The sequence below is a fragment of the Oncorhynchus masou genome, chromosome 28 (assembly GCF_036934945.1).
Source record: "Oncorhynchus masou masou isolate Uvic2021 chromosome 28, UVic_Omas_1.1, whole genome shotgun sequence".
In the NCBI taxonomy this organism is placed as follows: Eukaryota; Metazoa; Chordata; class Actinopteri; order Salmoniformes; family Salmonidae; genus Oncorhynchus; species Oncorhynchus masou.
The window spans coordinates 65,261,684-65,284,867 of NC_088239.1; the positions used below are offsets into that span (position 1 = coordinate 65,261,684).

General features: G+C 42.3%; 1 protein-coding gene across 1 annotated transcript in view; it reads left to right on the forward strand.

Annotated features, from left to right (window-relative positions):
- Positions 1–1,916: 1,916 nt before the first annotated feature.
- The window catches only part of LOC135518085 (synaptic vesicle glycoprotein 2C-like), a 56,094-nt gene continuing 34,826 nt past the window's right edge, over positions 1,917–23,184 (forward strand). The window contains exons 1-2 of the mRNA XM_064942970.1: positions 1,917–2,087; positions 15,961–16,997. Of these exons, the coding sequence (XP_064799042.1) occupies positions 16,379–16,997 (619 nt within the window). The 5' untranslated portion in view covers positions 1,917–2,087; positions 15,961–16,378. The remainder of the gene's footprint in view (positions 2,088–15,960; positions 16,998–23,184) is intronic.

The following is a 23,184-nucleotide window of genomic DNA, read 5'->3' on the forward strand; positions in this document are numbered from 1 at the left end:
GAGCGTAAATATATTTATATTGATTGCAATTGTTACCGAAAGAGTAAGCGTTCATGTGTAAAGGATTAGCATTTCAATTGTTATAATCATTAACTGTAGTGACTTCTTAGTCGACCCCCCCCCCACTCCCCCTCTTGTCTAACAAGCCGCCATGCCCGTTTAGCCTCTAGGGCACATTCTCCTATCATTACATTTACTTTGTTTGTTTGTTTGTTTATGCATTTCTGTGAATTACTTAGTTAGTAATAAATAAATGATTTAAGACAATTGATGTATGGATGACTCATAGTGAAGACTGGATTCGTGCAGATAACCAGCAATATATGACGTTTGGAATGAGATTTACGTGAGGTAAAGTAAATAATTCATTCATTCGAAGACTAATTGATCAGATATTTTATCTGAAAAGTTATTTTCGGGAAATTATAACTTTGTAATCTGAATATTTTTCCTTGGTGCCCCAACTTCCTAGTTAATTAGTTACGTGATTAATCAGTTGATCGCTTAATAACTAATTACAGAGAATCTTTGATAAAAACTATCAGTCTTCAGTTAATGATAGTAAAGACACGACACCTAAGACTATTACACCACAGTCTTAGAAAATAGGTGCTGAGCAAAAATATAAATGCAACATGCAACAATTTCAAAGATTTGACTGAGTTACAGTTCCTATAAGGAAATTAATTAATTAACGAGTCCTTAGTCCATGGATTTCACATGACTGTCGGGTAACAGATATCTGCGTGCTCGTCCAACACCACGGTCTTGACCTGACAGCTGTTTGGCCTTGCAACCCACTTTTGTGGGCAAATGCTCACCTTCGATGCCCACTGGCACGCTGGAGAAGTGTGCTCTTCACAGATGAATCCCGGTTTTAACTGTACTGGGCAGATGGCAGACAGCATGTATGGAGTCATGGGTGCGAGCGGTTTTCTGATGTCAACGTTGTGAACAGAGTGCCCCGTGGTGGCGGTGGGGTTATGGTATGGGTAGGCATAAGCTACAAACAATGAACACAATTGCATTCTATTGATGGCATGTAGCAAGGATCTGTACACAATTCTTGGAAGCTGAAAATGTCCCAGTTCTTCCATGGCCTGCATACGCACCAGACATGTCACCCATTGAACATGTTTGGGATGCTCTAGATTGCCGTGTACAACAGCGTTTTCCAGTTCCAGCCAATATCCAGCAACTTCACACAGCCATTGAAGAGGAATGGGACAACATTCCACAGGCCACAATCAACAGCCTGATCAACTCTATGCGAGGGAGATGTGTCCCGCTGCATGAGGCAAATGGTGCTCACACCAGATACTGACTGTTTTTCTGGTCCACGCCCATTTAAGGTATCTGTGACCAGCAGATGCAAATTTGTATTCACATTCATACGAAATCCATATATTAGAGCCTCTATCAGCATAGTAGTGGCCAAGCTGCTGGAGTCACATCTCTAAAAATATTCCTGTGTATTCCTGTGTATGATGAATACACTTTAAATACAACTCATTCGCAAGTTGTATGATTCAGATTGAGTTTAACCAATTTGAATAGGTCTACTTAAACAAATTGTAAAAATGAATGCACAACCAGTCTGATAGTTTATACAGTTATAATTTGACCTCAAGACCAACTGTTCAATGTTGCAGCCTATCCTCTTATTTATCTGCCTCATTTTGTTTCTTTATTTTGTAATATACTCGCAACGTAACCGACAGTGTTCCCTCCAACACTCAACCCTCCCCAGCATTAGATACCATACAGATTGTTCCATTACACGGCATTACCCACTTCACTGGTATACGATTATTGATTTCATTCTTCCTAGTCCCTCATATTCAGTACACCCCCATCCCCTCTCTCTTTCTCTCTCAGGGTCCTCTCCTCTTTCTTTGAGTACTGCAGAGGTTGAACGGTTGCATGTCGGAGGAAAGGAGAGCGGGAGAAAAGAGAAAGAACCCTCAGCGCGCGGGCACTAACTACCGACATTGCTGTGTCGCGAGGGAAACTAGGGCATATCGACTGGAAAAGCACACAGCTGGCTCCCCGCGATGTTGTAACGAACTGCCCGTTTTCTGTAGTCGGTGAGTATCTCCCCCCGTCTTTATAATTTAATTTGACTTAATCTCTTTGATGCAAACCCTGTGTATTGTGAGTGGGCTATCCCCGTGATCTTTGCTCGGTTTACAGTAGGATAAATGTAGATTTGAAATGTGTATCGAACCGTACTCGCATTAGATTAGCTCATCAATAACTATAAATATTTGCTATGTATACTACGACATGTATAGAATACGATATCATTAATAAACAGGCTTCGCTTTTGCATATTTGAGGGAAACTTAAAAGGTGTCACGTTCAGATCTTCAAACGTTGTAGGTATTTGCGCATGCTGTGCCCTCGATGTAACTGCTGTTGGAGTGGGACACCTGATCTACACGTTTCATCCCGCTGAGCTCACATCACCGCGTCATCCCGCTGAGCTCACATCACCCCGCATGAATTAGATATTTAGCTGTACTCATGTAGGCTACTCGAGGATAGATGGAATACTTAATTTAATTTATTCAGTAGGCTTATATGTATGCTGATTAGACTAACGGTTCTACAAAAATGTAGTTGATCAATTAACGAATGCGCACAACCCTTTCAAATAAATAAACTTTTTGACTGAAAGATTTAAAAAACACAACACATATGTTTATGCCTCATAAATCCCTCACACCATCTCGTGGGACTCATCATTCAATCACCATAGGATATTACATTGAATGGAGAGGGAGTGAGAGAGAGGCAGAGAGAGAAAGAGGGAGAGGGAGTGAGAGAGAGGCAGAGAGAGAAAGAGGGAGCGAGAGAGAGGCAGAGAGAGAAAGAGGGAGCGAGAGAGAGGCAGAGAAAGAAAGAGGGAGCGAGAGAGAGAGGTAGAGAGAGAAAAAGGGAGCGAGAGAGAGAGGCAGAGAGAGAAAGAGGGGGAGAGAGAGTTCGATGCTGCTACAAATAGTGCTGGTTTACTGAGTAATCTGCGGAGAGAGGAACAGTCCGATGATAGAGGAGGATGGAGAATTGATTACCGACCACAATGTCAGGACAAGAAAATCACATCACAGGATGCATTTTGCAACAAAAGTCCGGCCGGTGATTGATGACCTTCCCGACCGGGTTTACTGTGGCCATGCAGTGCAGCCTCCGCACGACTTCACAGAGCCGCGTTAGTAAAGGGGGAATCTGTGGTACTTGAAGAGAGAGAGGGAGAAAGACACTGAAGACAGTGCCCAGTACTGCTATCTCTGCCTCCATTGTCAATGGCTGAACATACACAACTATCCATCGGCCCAATATCTCTCTTTTTTACTGTAACATTGGCTGTGTGAAAGTTTGATGGAGACCAATTCTAAACAGTTTAGACAATTCATTATGGGAGCTTGAGCAGGACTGAACATGGCATATTGACATTTCCCTGGCTCAGCTATACAGGCAGGGCTGTGTCCCAAATGACAACCTATTCCCCATATAGTGCCTTACTTTTGACCAGAGCCCTATGTGCTCTGGTCAAAAGTAGTACACTACAGTACATAGGGATCAGGGTGCTTTGGGACATAACCAACCTTAACTCAATGTTGACTTCAGGTTGGAATAAAGGGAATGTGTATTTTCACCTGCTTATCTTTGGAGTTCATGCATCATAAAATAAAATCTTATCCATCTCATTTATTTTATTTCAACAAAGCCTTAATAGCAGTAAATATCAATAGCCTATCGGTAGCTAGATGTAACATCCTGCAATTTATTGGTTTGAAAAATGTGTAATTTATCAACTCATGAGTATATTGTTCCATTGATATAGTCACATTTAATGTAATTACTTTTGCAAACTGATATAAAAGCCATATGTCATGGTCTTTATGTCAGTATACTGATTGCATAACAAGCCCCCAAAAATTAAAACTTTTCAGGCATTGGGAGTTCTCCCAAATTCATGTCATCCAACCCACAACATGTTTTTTTAATGTAGAATAATCTGTATACATACAAGTATACAGATAGACAATGATAACATATGCTAGGGGGTACAACAAATGACATATTATACAAAGACCTTAAAAGAAATACACACATTCATTGTTTTAACAGCTTTCTTATTAGAAGAATGTTGAATGGTCTTAATGTACTGCTCGAATTCCTTATAGAAAACACAGAAGAGTGTTTTTTTTATTACTGAATTTACATTTATGAATATGACATTTTGACATTAGCACAATGTCAAATTCATGAGGTAAAATTGTTTTTATTTATCTTTATTATACTTAAGGAAACCGAGCAGCACAGTCTCCCATAACAAACAAAAGTTATCAAGAATATTAACAATTATAAAACTGTGAATATCTTTCCATAATTGTTTTACATGTAGACAATGCCAAAATAAATACGAAACTGTTTCTGGATGCTCATTACAAAAAGTACAGTCAATGTTAATGTCTTTTTTGAGTTTCTTCAGGTAATGATTTGCAGGGTAATACTTAAGGATCATTCTGAAAGAGACCTCTGTCCTTGTTAACAAGCAGGTATTTGTGTGGTAATAACCAGACCTTTTTCCAACAGATATTAGCGACCAATGTATTCCAGTAAGTTGTGACATACGGAATGGATACAATATCCCTTTGAAATAAAGAACATTATACATCTGTTGTTCTGAGGGAGCAAGGAGAAACATATTTTCCCTATTGGAGAGTCCACTGGATTAAGCGAGGGTAGGTCAAGAAGGTGAGGTCTGGCTACACCTCTAAATAACATGAGAGTTCCAGATGGAATAGCGTCAAGGACTATGGCGAACTCTCTCGGTGTTACAAGGATATTGTAACGAGATAAAAATTCCTCATAATTAATTGAGTAACAATCCTTCTGCATTAAAATATTGACTCACCAGCAGGATATGATTATTGAACCAGTTCTTGAAAAATAAAGATGCCCTTATTGTTCCAAAATGCCCTTATTGTTCCAAATGAAATACCTATGTGGGGAAAAATTATGTTTATATATTAATGACCACGCTAAGAATGCTTGTCTATGAAAAGGAGATAATTTTGCAGGAATTTTATCAATGTTATAGTTATTACAAAGTAACAAAATTGAGGCCACCAAGACGGGAGAAGATATGAGGGATGAAATTCCAAATTGAAGTTGGATTCTTTAAGAAATGTATAGCCCAATTTATCTTAAAAGTATTATTCAAAGTAGGAAAATCAAAATAAATAGAGACCACCATATTCATATGAGTTCATAACGACAGATTTTCTAATATAATGTGTACGATTTTTCCAGATGAAGTTGAAAAGCACCTGGTCAACCGCTTTACCTATTTTGTTGTCAAGATATAGGGACTGGGCTGCATAAGAAAGTCTGGAGACACCTTCAGCTTTAGAAAGCAATACTCAACCTTTTCTAGGATAAATCCCTCTACAACCAATGGTTCAACTTCTTTTTGTTTTTTTCAATAATAGGTATAACATTTTATGAGCATCTTTCCTGTTGATCCTTACATCCCAAGGTATCCTAAGGTAATCCCAAGGGATGTTACTTTTTCCTTGGTTGGAATATTGCATATAGAGGGTATCACACAGTCTTTAACAGCAAACAATTCATACTTATTACGGTTTAGGCAAAGACCAGATGCTTTGGAAAATATATTTATCACACCGACTGCTCTAGGAATCTGGTCAGCATCTTTCAAAAGGAGGGTTGTGACATCTGCAAGCTGACTTATGATAATATCTCTGTCAGCTATAGAGATCCCTTTATATCGCTGGATTTAACAGAACTTGTAAGAAGTTGGGTTGCAAGCAGGAAGAGGTCATTTTCAAATCAAATCTAGGAGAAGTGTCATGCTTTAATTGATTTGAACTGTTCCCATTCATATAGAGCTTTAATGGTACTACAAAATAATTCCCCAAAACCAAATTTCTCAAGGGAGAGAAATAGAAACTCATGTTCCACTGTATCGAAGGCTTTATAAAAGTCTAAGAAGACAATAAAACTATCTTCGAAGATTATATTAGATCAGAATAGTCAAGGTCTAAAAACCAGTTGGATATTATTAGATATGTCTATTCCTCATGAATCCAGATTGGGTCTCTTCTATAATTGAGTCCAATACTGCCTTCATTCCTTTTGCAAATATAGAGGCTAATATTTTGTAGTCATTATTGAGCCGACAGATTGGATGCCAATTATCGAGTAGAAGCAAGTCATTCTTGGGTTTAGGGATTAATGTAATCAGACTTTGAGTCAAACTGGGAGGGAGGGCATTATGTGTAATGCTTTCAGAAAAGACCTCTAACAGAAATGGGGCCAACTGTTGAGAAAAAGTTGAGTAAAAGTCAGCAGATATACCATCAGTCCCAGGAGACTTATTATTTTGAAGGTGTTCAATAGAATAAATGATCTCCAACTATAATAGGGTCATCACACTGTTCCCCCCAATTGATTTCACATCCCCCAGAGAGTAAAAAAAAGAGTTATAAAACTATATACATTCCTGTATAAGTTGCAACTAAAGTTAGAGATTAATTTGGGATCATCTGTGATGAGACCATTACTATTTAAATGTTGAATTGTATTATTTTTAGAGTGGTATTTTTCTAACCTTCAAAAATAAGATGAATTTGGTTCACCCTCCTCAAGCCACTTCTTCCTAGATCTGACAAAGGCTCCCTCTGCTTTCAATTCATACATATCATCCAACTTGTTTTGTAGCTCAAACAGAACAGATTTGTCCTCCTGTGAGAGACTTTCAACAGGCAGCAGGTAGCCTAGTGGTTAGAGTGTTGGACCTGTAACCGAAAGGGTGCAAGATTGAATCCCTGAGCTGACAAGGTAAACAGCTGTCGTTCTGCCCCTGAACAAGGCAGGTAACCCACTGTTCCTAGGCCGTCATTGAAAATAAGAATTTGATCTTAACTGACTTGCCTAGTTAAATAAAAGTAAGATATACAGTGCCTTGCGAAAGTATTCGCCCCCCTTGAACTTTGCGACCTTTTGCCACATTTCCGGCTTCAAACATAAAGATATAAAACTGTATTTTTTTGTGAAGAATCAACAACAAGTGGGACACAATCATGAAGTGGAACGACATTTATTGGATATTTCAAACTTTTTTAACAAATCAAAAACTGAAAAATTGGGCGTGCAAAATTATTCAGCCCCTTTACTTTCAGTGCAGCAAACTCTCTCCAGAAGTTCAGTGAGGATCTCTGAATGATCCAATGTTGACCTAAATGACTAATGATGATAAATACAATCCACCTGTGTGTAATCAAGTCTCCGTATAAATGCACCTGCACTGTGATAGTCTCAGAGGTCCGTTAAAAGCGCAGAGAGCATCATGAAGAACAAGGAACACACCAGGCAGGTCCGAGATACTGTTGTGAAGAAGTTTAAAGCCGGATTTGGATACAAAAAGATTTCCCAAGCTTTAAACATCCCAAGGAGCACTGTGCAAGCGATAATATTGAAATGGAAGGAGTATCAGACCACTGCAAATCTACCAAGACCTGGCCGTCCCTCTAAACTTTCAGCTCATACAAGGAGAAGACTGATCAGAGATGCAGCCAAGAGGCCCATGATCACTCTGGATGAACTGCAGAGATCTACAGCTGAGGTGGGAGACTCTTTCCATAGGACAACAATCAGTCGTATATTGCACAAATCTGGCCTTTATGGAGGAGTGGCAAGAAGAAAGCCATTTCTTAAAGATATCCATAAAAAGTGAGTGTCATTTAAAGTTTGCCACAAGCCACCTGGGAGACACACCAAACATGTGGAAGAAGGTGCCCTGGTCAGATGAAACCAAAATTGAACCTTTTGGCAACAATGCAAAATGTTATGTTTGGCGTAAAAGCAACACAGCTCATCACCCTGAACACACACCATACCCACTGTCAAACATGGTGGTGGCAGCATCATGGTTTGGGCCTGCTTTTCTTCAGCAGGGACAGGGAAGCTGGTTAAAATTGATGGGAAGATGGATGGAGCCAAATACAGGACCATTCTGGAAGAAAACCTGATGGAGTCTGCAAAAGACCTGAGACTGGGACGGAGATTTGTCTTCCAACAAGACAATGATCCAAAACATAAAGCAAAATCTACAATGGAATGGTTCAAAAATAAACATATCCAGGTGTTAGAATGGCCAAGTCAAAGTCCAGACCTGAATCCAATCGAGAATCTGTGGAAAGAACTGAAAACTGCTGTTCACAAATGCTCTCCATCCAACCTCACTGAGCTCGAGCTGTTTTGCAAGGAGGAATGGGAAACAATTTCAGTCTCTCGATGTGCAAAACTGATAGAGACATACCCCAAGCGACTTACAGCTGTAATCACAGCAAAAGGTGGCGCTACAAAGTATTAACTTAAGGGGGCTGAATAATTTTGCACGCCCAACTTTTTCAGTTTTTGATTTGTTAAAAAAGTTTGAAATATCCAATAAATGTCGTTCCACTTCATGATTGTGTCCCACTTGTTGTTGATTCTTCACAAAAAAATACAGTTTTATATCTTTATGTTTGAAGCCTGAAATGTGGCAAAAGGTCGCAAAGTTCAAGGTGGCCGAATACTTTCGCAAGGCACTGTATATATATTTTTAAAGCTGTGATCTTTGTAATTACACATTCTTCAGCTCTCCTCGTCTTGGCAAGAATACTCTCATATTTTCTTAAATATTTTCCAACCTCATTTAAAAAGTTCACAGTTATTAAAAGGCTAAGCTGTGTCTCAATATTTTTCATTTGTGATTTTCCTGAATAGGAATATTTTCTAGGAATATTTATGTCCGTTGCGTTATGCTAATTAGTGACAGTCGGTGATTACGCTCCCGCATGCGGGGTGGGGAGTCACTAGAGGTTAACTGACTTGCCTAGTTAAATAAAGGTATACAAATTATTATATATATTTTTTTAAATCGGAAATTGGCGCCCAAAAATACCGATTTCCGATTGTTATGAAAACTTGAAATCGGCCCTAATTAATCAGCCATTCCGATTAATCGGTCGACCTCTACTTTGTTCCAAAAGTGTGTAATTAAATTGTTTATCTCCATCTTGACCAACTCATGTTTTAATTTAGAGTTATTAAGCTTCCAGTAGGATGCTCTGCAAAGGCCATTATCAGAGATAAAAAGGTTAATGTCAATATAAATAGCTCTAAGGGGAGTGTCAAGGATGTTAACAGAAATACCCTGTTAATCAAAACATTTAGACACCAGCCAAAAATCTATGCGTGATTGTGTGGAGCATGCCTTATTACTCCAAGTGAAAGACTGGTCATTAGGAAACTTTACTCTCCAAAGATCTATAATATCGAACCTTTCCATAACCTGACTCAAACTTGTATTCATAGCAGTGGACTGTCCCGGAGGCCATCTATCAATTAAATTATTCGGCGAAATATTAAAATCCCCACCTACTATAAGTAAAGCTTTTGGGAACTTGGTTAGCCAATGGAGAACACGCTTTTCTAAAGATTCAAGTAAGTGATCATTTTCAAGTTTGGAATTGTACCCATAAATGTTGGTAATAATAAGGATGATGTTGTGACAGTTGATAACAAGACAAAGTAAGTGATCAAAAGGGTCACAGTCGGGGTGCAAAATACTTCCATTGAAGTGATTCTTTAGAGTGATAACTCCAGCAGAGCGTTCAGAGCCATGAGAGAGACATACATCATTACCCCACTGAGATCTCCAGAAGTTGACGTCGATAGCAACTGAATGAGACTCTTGAAAAAAACATCTGTTTTAAGCTGTTTGGCAAATAAAAATTATGCTTTACATTATTTCTTAACCCCCTAGCATTGAGTGAAACTATAGACAACGACCAAGTGGAATAGAGAACAAAGTACTATGAGCTAAACAGCCATCGCAAATCGAAAAAGAATGAAACGAAACCAGCGTTGCACACCAAATAGATATAAATAATTGAGTGAGAATAGTTTAGCATAACAAAGCTAACTGCCAGATCAAGAAACAACAAAGAGCTTGCTCACTGCCTATACTACAGGTAAAAATATCAGAAGTGAGAGAACAAATAAAATAGTAAATATCCATTACTCCAGTAGTCCTGTGCAGTTAGAGCGAAGGTTAAATCACCTTAGAGCCAGGAGTGGGATCTGCTCACATCAGAGGTAGCCTATGTTGACCACCAAGCACAGCCTATGACAGTCCTCAAGGAGGAAGGTTGATTTCGGATCCTTTGATGAAGGATCGCCCTCCGATGAAGGAAGCCGCTTTCCCTTCTTTCGTGCTTTTTCCACAGCTGGCCAGTTTTTCTCTCTTTTCTCTATTCTGCTTTCGAGAGGTCTTCAGCAAACCGCAGATTGTTGTCGCGTAGGAAAGTAGATTTCTTGGCTGCTTTCCAAATGGCATCCCTGTAGATCTGGGATGTGAATTGGAGAATGACACATCTGGGCTTGGAGTCACCCTGCCTTCTCGTGCCGAGGCGATGTACAGTGTCGACAAACTCTGCTAGCTTAGCCTTCTCCACAGGTAGGATAGCTTGGCAGACTTTGATGGTCTCTTGCCGGAACGTTCTCCCCATCTGCTTTGGGAACTCCATACAGTCTCGGATTCCTCCATCTGGAGTAGCTTTCGATTTCCGCGATTCTTCTTTGGCACAAGTCCATCTTTCCCTCCTCCTTTTCGACACGCTTTTCGATGTGGGCGACCTTCTTCTTAACAGCCCGGATTTCCATGCATGCAAAGTCAACTGTTTTTTTTAAGCCCTGGATTTTCATTGCGTTGTCGCCAACCATTTTCTCTATGGCATCGGACCTTGCAATGATGAGCCTGGAAGGAGTGGCGATAACATCCTTATTGGCAGTGGCATCTGGGCCCAGTTCAAACATGTCTTTCTTGGACGCTAGAGGTTTGCTTGGGGTTATAGGCAAAGAAGGAAAATCCTCGTCTGACACTTTAAGTGTCATAGAGTCTGACCAGTATAGTTGTGTCAATCAAAGCATTTGCCTCCTGTGTAACGACATTGGATGATGCCTGAGCATTGCTAGCTGACGAGGTAGCCATAAGATTTCTCTTCCTGCAGAGCGCTGTGACATTTTAGAAAATCTCATCTTAAATCATCAATAACCTGGTGTTTTTAGCAAGCAAAGTATTAGTTTGGTAGTTCAAAACAATACACTTTTCACTATCTTTCAAAAGTTGGTATGCAGGTCCAGGATCACGACCTCATGATGTCACAACCTGCCAGCTGACCACTGGACTGGAACCAAGATGTCTCTTCCCTGCTGATAGAGAGGTCATGAACTCTGACACACACACACACACACACACACACACAGTCCTCAGTGCCTCTATGAAACTGGCTAGGGCATCCGTGGTGGGTCTCCTACAGCTGCTGTCCAGTCAACCCACACAGCCATCCATCAATAAATTGTTGCACTTAGCCAGGCAGCTGGGTGGGTTTGTCTGTGTGTGTTTGTTTGGGTGTGTACAATTAGGACTTACAGTAAATTGTATACTGGTGTGCGTTTCTGTGTGAGACTTCGTGTGTTTGTCAACAGAGGGAGTTGTCGGTGTGTGTGTCCGTGCCTGTCTATAGCAGAAGGTAAATTATAAACTGCTGCGTGTGTATGTGTGTGTCCGTGCCTGTCTATAGCAGAAGGTAAATTATAAACTGCTGCGTGTGTATGTGTGTGTCCGTGCCTGTCTATAACAAAACGTAAATTATAAACTGCTGCGTGTGTATGTGTGTGTCCGTGCCTGTCTATAGCAGAAGGTAAATTATAAACTGCTGCGTGTGTATGTGTGTGTCCGTGCCTGTCTATAGCAGAACGTAAATTATAAACTGCTGCGTGTGTATGTGTGTGTCCTTGCGTGAGTGGAGTTCGGAGTTGGCAGCTCGAGCGGGAGCGGTTAGCAGGGGAAACCATTTCTGATGCTACTGCCGTATCCGGCAGCTACCTAGATTAGAGGATGGTGTCGTTCCTTCCTGAAACATCCTTATAAGGAAACATATCCCCCTTGCACACACACACCACATTCTCTCCCTGAGGAATACCTGGGTAGTGTTCAGAAAGCACCAAACAGGAGAAAATGTTTTTAAATGGAGGAGGTAATACATCGCCAATCCTGATTTTTATATTTAAAATAAATAAATAAACATTTTTTATCACGCTCCGTTTTCGTGTTTACTGATCATGCTATGTTTTCCTGTTTACTGATCATGCTATGTTTTCCTGTTTACTGATCATGCTGTTTTCCTGTTTACTGATCATGCTATGTTTTCCTGTTTACTGATCACAACCCTGGTTGGATCTGGAAATATGTCATTCCCGTACCACCTGTCCTGAACTGTTGTCTGTTCTATATCACAGTGCAGATGAAGGCCTTTTTATTTTTATTCAGCTTTACATTTTATGACCCATAAATGGGACAAATCTCTCCTTCTCTGTGATTCACTGTGTGTGTGTGTGTGTGTGTGCGCGAGCGTGTGCTTTTGTGCATGCACGTGTGTGATTAATGAAGATGGCTGTGTGGCTTCAGCGGGCCATGACAGCCCCACTAGGAGGAAATCATTTGTACCTCTTAGTAAAACGCACCGTGAGCCTATAGTAACCATAATCACTGTGCTAGGCACAGCAGCTACGCTACGCAGGGACAGAAATGTGGAAAGGCATTTGACTGGATTTGTGGGTGGATGTGTGTCAAATCTGCATAAGTGATTTTGTGACCATAACTTTGTCAGTGTGTGTGTTTATGCTGATGTACCATATACAGTACATTCACAGTGTTATCTGTGAATCTCAAGGTGCACAGCGGTGACTTATGTCAACATTAAGGGTCATTAGCATATTAACTATGTGTAGGAAGGGATGGATCCACCATCATACAGTGAAATTAAATGAAACAGACCGACAAGGCCTTTTAAGTTGCAGATTGCCTTCTGAGCAGCTAACCGATCGCTGCAGCTGTACACAGTCTATCTGTACATAGCCCATCTGTAAATAGCCCATCCAATCTACCTACCTCATCCCCATATTGTTTTTATTTACTTTTCTGCTTTTTGACACACCAGTATTTCTACTTGCACATCATCATCTGCACATCTATCACTCCAGTGTTAATTTGCTAAATGGTAATTACTTCTCTACTATGGCTTATTTATTTCCTTCCCTCCTCACGCCATTTGCACACATTGTATATAGACTTTTCCCCCCCTATTGTGTTATTGACGGTACGTTTTTTTTATTCCATGTGTAACTCTGTTGTCGTTTGTGTCGCACTGCTTTGCTTTATCTTGGCCAGGTCGCAGTTGTAAATGAGAACTTGTTCTCAACTAGCCTACCTGGATTTAAATAAAGGTGATGTCCTGCCAGACTCCACTGAGCCGTCAGACACTGTGTTAGAGAAGCTACATTACTGTCATAGGGGACTTGTCTAATGGGAAGAGAACACTGGTTGTGTCCCAAATGGCACCCCTATTCCCTATATAGTGCACTATTTTTGACCAGGGTTCATAGCAATATGTAGGGAATAGGGTGCCATTTGGTACGCAACCTCTGAGACAGCTCTCTCTCCTCTCTAGATGGGCCAGATAAACAGGAAGTAGAGATAGCTGGGGGTACATTTGGTACGCAGTCTCTGAGACGGCTCTCTCTCCTCTAGATCGGCCAGATAAACAGGAAGTAGAGATAGCTGGGGGTACATTTGGTACGCAGTCTCTGAGACGGCTCTCTCTCCTCTAGATGGGCCAGATGAACAGGAAGTAGAATTAGCTGGGGGTACATTTGGTACGCAGTCTCTGAGACGGCTCTCTCTCCTCTAGATGGGCCAGATGAACAGGAAGTAGAGATAGCTGGGGAGTTGTTTGTTGTCTTGGTGTTGGATTATTGTTGTCTCTTTGTTTGTTACAGTGTGGTTTACCTGTTTTATCAGACTGAGTTGATTTGGTGGAATGAGGTAGGAAGAGAACATACTTATAACATGCCTGTGGTGCACACACGTCACATACTTTACACCTACTGTTCACATACTGTACACATACTGTACACATGCATATGGGCACACACACTCACGGATATATAAAGTTGCGTTTTACATCACACACACGACTACAATCATCCCCCCTCAGAACAACGCTGCTTTCCACTCTATTTGACTGCAGCAAAATCTCCAGGACTAGTTGAGTTTGGTCTAGACCCCCAGGACTGGTTGAGGTTGGTCTAGACCCCAGGGCTGGCTAAGTTTGTTCTAGAGCCCAGGGCTGGTTGAGGTTGGTCTAGAGCCCAGCTTCAATGCACCTGCTAGCAAGACAGATTCATCCTGATGTCTTATCAAAGCCCTGGGACCAGAGGTTAGCACAAACACCATACATTAATTAACCTGTCATCTGCCTATAAATATACAGGGGACTCACCCGGCACTCACATCTCAGCCTCACCCCTCAGCTCAGCCTCACCCCTCAGCTCAGCCTCACCCCTCAGCCCAGCCTCACCCCTCAGCCCAGCCTCACCCCTCAGCCCAGCCTCAGCCCAGCCCAGCCTTACCCCTCAACCCAACCTCACCCTTCAACCCAGCCTCACCTCTCAATCCAGCCTCACCTCTCACCCCACACTTACCTTCAGCCCCACCCCTCAACCCATCTTCACCCCTCAGCCCACACTTACCTTCAGCCCCACCCCTCAACCCATCTTCACCCCTCAGCCCACACTTACCTTCAGCCCCACCCCTCAACCCATCTTCACCCCTCAGCCCACACTTACCTTCAGCCCCACCCCTCAACCCATCTTCACCCCTCAGCCCACACTTACCTTCAGCCCCCACCCCTCAACCCATCTTCACCCCTCAGCCCACACTTACCTTCAGCCCCACCCCTCAACCCATCTTCACCCCTCAGCCCAGCCCCACCCCTCAACCCATCTTCACCCCTCAGCCCACACTTACCTTCAGCCCCACCCCTCAACCCATCTTCACCCCTCAGCCCAGCCCCACCCCTCAACCCATCTTCACCCCTCAGCCCCGCCTCGTCCCTCAGCCCAGCCTCAGTACTCTACACTCTACTCCACTTGAATCCTGGGACATAAACAGATATCATGCTAAAACAGGTTTTGGAGAATTTATCCAAGATAGATAGTACACAGTATTATCTAAAATAACTCTACTGGAAATAATGTTAGGATATGTGTCCTAGGCTCTGTTAAAATAACATTTGATTTGTTATATGATGTCTGAGATGCTGTCTGTCAGCAGGCTGTGGTGTTGGGGGCAGGGTGTTGATGGTGAGGCCTGATGTTTTGACAGGCCCTCTGAGATCCTCAGTCACAGTGTCAAGTAGTCACAGAGGAGGACGCCAGTCCCACACCACATGACATGTACTGGACTGTAGTATATTGTAGCCTGGCCTGGGAGCAGTACATAGATTCCTGGAAGAAAACAGCAGAATACATTGAGCTAGATGGAATGGAACACAAAGGCTCAGACAGAATATACAGACCAGTCTAGACCGGACACAGAATAATAGATAATAAAACTTGACGGATCATACAGACCTAGATGGAAGTCATAGACCCCAAACAGAAAACACGGGTGTCTCAGAGGCCCATTCCAGTCAGAGGGTGCATGGAATCTATCCACTTTTATTTATCCCCTTCTCTCTCTTTTTTGGCCTGTTTCCGCCTTTTACATTAATTTCTTTCCATTGACCTCACAGACTGACAGACATATCCACTGATATTGTTGAGGAAGATTTATAGCGTACACTGAAGGCCTCAAGGGTTCCTCACTAACTACCGGCAGAAATAGAACACTGCAGAAAACCTGATTGTGGGAACTTATATTGACAAAGGGAACCTGAACACTGCTGTATCCAAATCATTGTCCAGTTCAAAGAAGGTGATATGGGTTCAGTTTAGGGTATTAAGGTAAGTCTTAAATGTATTACTCTCTCTCCACAGATAGATGAGCTGTGACCAGATCTAACCACAGTCTGCATGGTGATCTCTATTACTGGAACTCAGCTGTCTTCACCGCTCAACCTTGTGACTGCTCCCATCCCACTGCCATAGAGATCTGCTCTTCCTCACCACAGCAGCAACAGCTAGCGATCCAACGCTAGCAGCATTTGAACCACCTCCAAACTTACTGTGGTTTGCTGCAACTGAATTGCCATTCAGTAACTTACACTGATACTTCAGAAGATAGTAAGCAAGTAGGCTAATGTAAGTTAAGTCTCTGACAGTTAAGTTGTCCTCCACTGCAGTTCTTTGGCAGAAATTCTTGCCAATGAGAATTGGTTCCCAACTGACCTAGCAGGTTAGATAAAGGACAAATAAAGACAAATAGATAGATAGATAACTAATCAGAGTTAGTGAGATGGATGAGTCGTACAACAACAGGATGTCGCTGGTGAAGGGCGCGAAGGACATCGCCAAAGAGGCCAAACGCCACGCCGCCAAGAAGGTCAGCAAGATCGTGAACCGTGTTACGGAAGAGTACTCCTCCCAACACAACTACAGCCAGTTCCAGAACGAGGACAAAGACAATGACTACACGTTCTACACACAGCCCGACAGCAATGGCCACTTTCCCTGCAGCCGCACCGCCAACGACGAAGACGGCGAACACTACGCCAGTGACGCCACAGAGGGTCATGATGATGAAGATGAGATCTACGAGGGGGAGTACCAGGGCGTGCCTGCTTACACTGACAGGAAGCCCAGGGATGGGCAGGATTCTCTGGGTCAACCTGTCTCAGACAGCCTGAGGGACCGTAAGGAGCTGGAGCTGGAGAGGCAGGCGGACGAGGAGGAGCTGGCCCAGCAGTATGAGCTGATCATGCAGGAGTGTGGCCACGGCAGGTTACAGTGGCAGTTGTTCTTCGTGCTGGGCATGGCGCTGATGTCAGACGGTGTTGAGGTGTTTGTGGTGGGGTTCGTCCTGCCCAGCGCCGAGACTGACATGTGTGTTCCCAACTCTGGAGCTGGGTGGCTAGGTAAGTGTGTGTGTGTGTGTGTGTGTGTGTTGGTAGAAATAGGGGCAGTGAGGACGTTGGATGACATTTACAAATGTACTCTCATTACGTTAGAACAGGTTGGGTTGTCATGGCACCAGGTATTTGGATGCTTGAGTAGAGAGCTGTGTGTGCTCTAAGTATTTACAGAACCAGAAATTCCAAGGCCACACAAACCCATATGCAATTAACATGTTTTCTTGCTCACTTTTCCTGTCTGTCACCGTCATCATTCTGAGGTGGTGGTGACTCACCCTAAAGAAACAGAGAAACCGTTTGCAGGCTTTGGAACCCTGAAATAGCCTTCTGGTGCAGTGTAGGTCTGATTGTCTTGCCTCATCATGGCTCTCTATGAAGGTCATCCACACTGTTAGTGGAAAATAGCTCCTAATTCACTATCTGGTTATGAAGAGAGAGAAAGAGAGAGGGAACGATAGAGAGAGAAAGAGAGAGGGAATGATAGAGAGAGAGAGAGAGAAAGAGAGAGGGAACGATAGTCAGAGAGAGAGGGAACGATAGAGTCAGAGAGAGAGGGAACGATAGAGAGAGAAAGAGAGAGAGGGAATGATAGAGAGATTCAGAGAGAGTGAAAGAGCGAGGGAACAATAGTCAGAGAGAGGGAACGATAGAGATTCAGAGATAGAAAGAGAGAGGGAACGATAGTCAGAGAGCGAGAGAAAGAAAGAGAAAACAGTCAGGTTTATATAGTTCTGAAATGGCTTGAGACAAAGAGAGGTATAATGACTGACACCTGCAGGAAAACACTTCTTTACCTGCTATTCTTCATTCTTTCCATCCATTCCCATCCCTCTCTCTTTGTTTCCTCCCTCTCTCTTCCTATCTCATTACCTCTTTATTACATCCCCTCTCTATGTTTTTCATTGCTGTGGGATATGATTGTGAGGTAGTATAATCTCTGCAGCATTATGCCTCTCTGCAGTTTAACCATGCTAAACTGTCTCAGGACACCCACAGCAGGGTGTGTGTCAGGGGGTATGGAAAACCACTGGGCCAGTTGACTCCTTTGGGTTTCCATAAAAAGCGGGGAAAAATGCTTCTCATCTCTGTCATAGGCTAAGTGAATAATGTGAGGGGGGCCTGCAGGAGTGTCTGCTCTATGATGGGGTGTGTGAGGTTTTCATCCCGTTATTGACTGACACTGAATTGATTATGACCGGAGGTATCATGTGTAGATTGATGAGGGGAAAAAAACTATTTTATAATAATCCAAGGAGTCTGAATACTTTCCGAATGCCCTGTAATTCCAATGCAAGAAAACCAAAAATGTTTGCCCCCTCTCTGATTTCAACTGCCCCCTTAGTCACTTTATCCTGGCACCGGGTCAGGGGCTTTTGGTCATGAAAAGCTGATCATTTAAATTAGCACCGGCCAATTGTCTGGGAGAAAAAAAGAATCCCATTGTGAAATAATGCATTTTAGCCTATTCATTGATTGAAATACCAGTCGACGTAGCTTGTTCGTTGCTGCTGGATGGAGTGCTTTTACAAGGACATGTTAAAAACTAAAAGACACAATTAAAAAGAGCATTTTTTTTCTCAACCTATAATTGAAGCATGCTTCCCATTCGCCATTCAAGTGTATAGGGAACTAGGCAGGCTTTAGTGCCTCACACACCACTTTGCAATGAGCTGGAGGCATTAACATTTTGGAAACATATACTTAATTCTTTGAAACCTGAACCTCTTACTACATATTATGACGCATGTCTTACCTTGCTTCAAAGTATTTTAGCCATAATCCAACCAAATGTGCAGGCAATTATTGTATTATTTCATATGCCACTGAAACCAGTAGCCTATTTCTCTCATTTTCAAATAAACTTTATTTCATTGTACAGTAGCCAAAGGCACAATCCTAGTCATATTAGCAGCCCATGCTAGTTGTTGCATTTGTAGATCACCACTTTTTCTAAATTTCGAACGGATATTTTAATCTCGTCCATGAAATGCTTGCGATGTTTTCTGCTTATTGCGTTATGAAACCGACATTTATGTGTAGCCTACTGCCTTGTGCGCATTGCTGTGTTAGAATTTGAAGAAATAATAGTTGATCAACATTTTAAGTTAAATGTTTTGATCTGTTGCATGAGCCGCCCCCTTTTTGACGTCTTTGGATGTAGCCTAGGTTTACTGGTTGTATGAATGTGGAATGTATCGTCCCACAACTGTTCCAGGGTCTGTTTGGAATAGGCTATTTCTTTCTCGCACAGAACGACTATCTAACCAATAGAATAGGTTCACTTTTGGGGGACAGTAGATTGACAGGCTAGTGATTTAGTTGTTTGTTACTCGTCTTTTTGGCTGAGGAAAAGTACACGGGAACAGTTATTCTAACATCTTCAGATTGGGATCGGAATTCAGTAAGAAGGACGCGTGCCGTTGTATCCTTCAGTTGCATGTTCTGTTAAGATCAATTACCATCGTCTACAGTGAGCTACGAAATTATTGGGACAGTGATATATTTTTTGTAATATCTCAACGGTTTACCGATATGGATGAAAATACCCTCATATTCGAGCAGTCTGCACTTTAACCTCATAGTCATTGTATCATTTACATTTCAAAGTGCTGGAGTATAGAGCCAAAACAATAAAAAATGTGTCACTGTCCCAATACCTTTGGAGCTCACTGTAAATGGGATTTCTGTCACCCTGAGCACTATGGGTGGACGTCCTAAACAGGTTAAGAACCCAATGCATATGGGTCCAGTACATTTTGTAAATGCTCAGTGAATTAAAATGCTGCTGGTCAAATGTCCAGCGCAAAATGTTCCAAAACGGAAACCCTGAGACCCACAGGACCAAGGAGAGTAGAGGATAGAGAGGAGGAGGAGAGAGAGAGAGAAGACAACAGTTGAGTCTGCCTCCCTATAAAACACTCCCACACACTGTTTTAACTCAGGGTCAGGGATAAAAGCAGAGAGCATGTGTGTGTGTGTGTGTGTGTGTGTGTGTGTGTGTGTGTGTGTGTGTGTGTGTGTGTGTGTGTGTGTGTGTGTGTGTGTGTGTGTGTGTGTGTGTGTGTGTGTGTGTGTGTGTGTGTGTGTGTGTGTGTGTGTGTGTGTGTGTGTGTGTGTGTGTGTGTGTGTGTGTGCATTGCTACAAACACATGGGCAGCTAAGTTTAATCAACACAATGGGCTGATAGATTGGCTGAGCTGGAGCTTGAGGTCAGCTAATTAAAACACTGTCAGTGTGTGTTTGGTTTTACTAATCAAAAGAGAACCATGTTGCTCTCCTAAAAGCTTGGCTGGTGCGTAAAACCTGCAAATTCAGACAAACAAGGAGGTGTACTGGGTTCACACTAAAGAAATATGTGGCATCAAGCATACTTCTTATTCTATGTTAGAATTTTTTTGGTTTTACTAAGTAAAATCAATTCAAATCCAATTTCATTTGTCACATGCGCCGAATTCAACTGGTGTAGCTTTTACCGGGAAATACATGCTTAATGAACCCTTCTCTTAAAAAAACAAAGCATATTCAAATAAAATAGTTAGGGGTTAGGGCTTAGGGAAAATACCATTTTGAATGGGAATCAATTGTTTGGTCCCTACAAGGATAGTAAATAAACATTCCCCCTGTCCCCCCTGGCTTGCCCTCTACTGTCAGTAGAGTGGTGAAGACTGCAAGCAAGCAGGAGGCAGGCTGCTAATACAAGTGTCTGCCTCAACATGATCATTGACTGCTTTGTCCTCTGACAGTCCTCCTGTCTCTGGCCTACAGCTGGAGTTTGTGTGTGTGTATGTTTGTGTGTGTGTGTGTGTGTGTGCGTGCGATTGTGAAACTGCCATTTGCTCAAATTAATTGAAATATTTGTAATTAGTCTACTAAAATGAGAGATCTGTATTCCTGTTGTACACCAGTCTGTCTGATAGCTGCTCTCAGACAGACCTGTTGATCAGACATCATCCTCAGGGGATTCCCTGGAGCTGGGGGAATCCCCAAAGAACATCCGGAATGTTCCCAATGTTCCAGATCCCTAATTAGTCAGCTGTCTCTCTCTGCTGTCTGCCTTCCTTCTACTCTCCTCTCATCCTCTCATCCGTTCCTCTCATCCTCTCATCCATCCTCAGAACAGAGTAATGAGGAGCGTAGCGTGGAAGGGGAATTATGCTTACACATAAGAGCTAATTATCATTGAGACAAACTCACCACGCCGCTCCCCGCTCGGCGTGCTCATCTTGTCTGGTGGAGATAACAGCAGCAGCTAGCATTGAGGTAGTTAAGTAGTCCCTCTGGGCTTAAGGCAGAGCTGCCCGCTGTACCGTACCGTTGGAGAGGAGAGAGCAGATAGACAGTCTGCAGAAATATCTCTAAAGCGTAGGATTTTCTTTACATTCAATTAGACTAAATGCAGCTTCATTTGAATAATGCTTATTACGCAGTCATTTGCTGTGGAAGTGAAAGTCCCTTCCAGCAATTCTCAGAAAAATGTGTGTGAATCCCATTATTTCATAGCAGGTGTTGTGGTAAGAAGTAAAGACTGAATTGCACCCTTTGTAGATCCCCTGTCATCAATGACTGGGAATTGAAGAACCCTTTTTGGTTCCAGTTAGAACCCTTTTGGTTTCCATGTAGAACCGTCTTGTCGTCTCTGCTATAGAGTCCAGTGTCTGTTGTCACTTATAATGAATATGTGTCTCTCATCGTCGCGTTTGTACGTCTCAATAAGGCCATCACCAACATTCAAAGAAGGGAAAACAGAAGTGAAGAAAACAGGGAGGGTCTGGGTTATGGGCTCTGGCCTTCCCGGCAGTGATGAGGCACAGTGTCGGTAAACAATCACCTCTCCCCACAAACACTGATTATAATTTGTATTAACATTTCTCGATTCTGGAGTGAAGTGGGTTATTTACTGCCCCCTTTTCCCCTCCTCCACTTCCCAGTGTCCCTTGGGACTTGAAGAGAGATCACGGAAGAACAAGACTTGACCATTTCTGTCAGCTCACTCAGACAGTTGTTTTCAGGACAGTGTTGTGGTATGAAACTCTCCCCTATCAATTGCTGCTGTCAGAACACAATATTTTTGAGGTTCAGTTAGTGTTGTGATATGAAGTGATACTCCCCATGGTGAGGTTCAGTTAGTGTTGTTATATGAAGTGATACTCCATGGTGAGGTTCAGTTAGTGTTGTGATATGAAGTGATACTCCATGGTGAGGTTCAGTTAATGTTGTGATATGAAGTGATACTCCATGGTGAGGTTCAGTTAGTGTTGTGATATGAAGTGATACTCCATGGTGAGGTTCAGTTAATGTTGTGATATGAAGTGATACTCCATGGTGAGGTTCAGTTAGTGTTGTGATATGAAGTGATACTCCATGGTGAGGTTCAGTTAGTGTTGTGATATGAAGTGATACTCCATGGTGAGGTTCAGTTAATGTTGTGATATGAAGTGATACTCCATGGTGAGGTTCAGTTAGTGTTGTGATATGAAGTGATACTCCATGGTGAGGTTCAGTTAGTGTTGTGATATGAAGTGATACTCCATGGTGAGGTTCAGTTAGTGTTGTGATATGAAGTGATACTCCCCATGGTGAGGTTCAGTTAGTGTTGTGATATGAAGTGATACTCCATAGTGAGGTTCAGTTAGTGTTGTGATATGAAGTGATACTTCATGGTGAGGTTCAGTTAGTGTTGTGATATGAAGTGATACTCCATGGTGAGGTTCAGTTAGTGTTGTGATATGAAGTGATACTTCATGGTGAGGTTCAGTTAGTGTTGTGATATGAAGTGATACTCCATGGTGAGGTACAGTTAGTGTTGTGATATGAAGTGATACTCCATGGTGAGGTTCAGTTAGTGTTGTGATATGAAGTGATACTCCATGGTGAGGTTCAGTTAGTGTTGTGATATGAAGTGATACTCCCCATGGTGAGGTTCAGTTAGTGTTGTGATATGAAGTGATATTTCATGGTGAGGTTCAGTTAGTGTTGTGATATGAAGGGATACTCCATGGTGAGGTTCAGTTAGTGTTGTGATATGAAGTGATACTCCATGGTGAGGTTCAGTTAGTGTTGTGATATGAAGTGATACTCCATGGTGAGGTTCAGTTAGTGTTGTGATATGAAGTGATACTCCCCATGGTGAGGTTCAGTTAGTGTTGTGATATGAAGTGATACTCCATAGTGAGGTTCAGTTAGTGTTGTG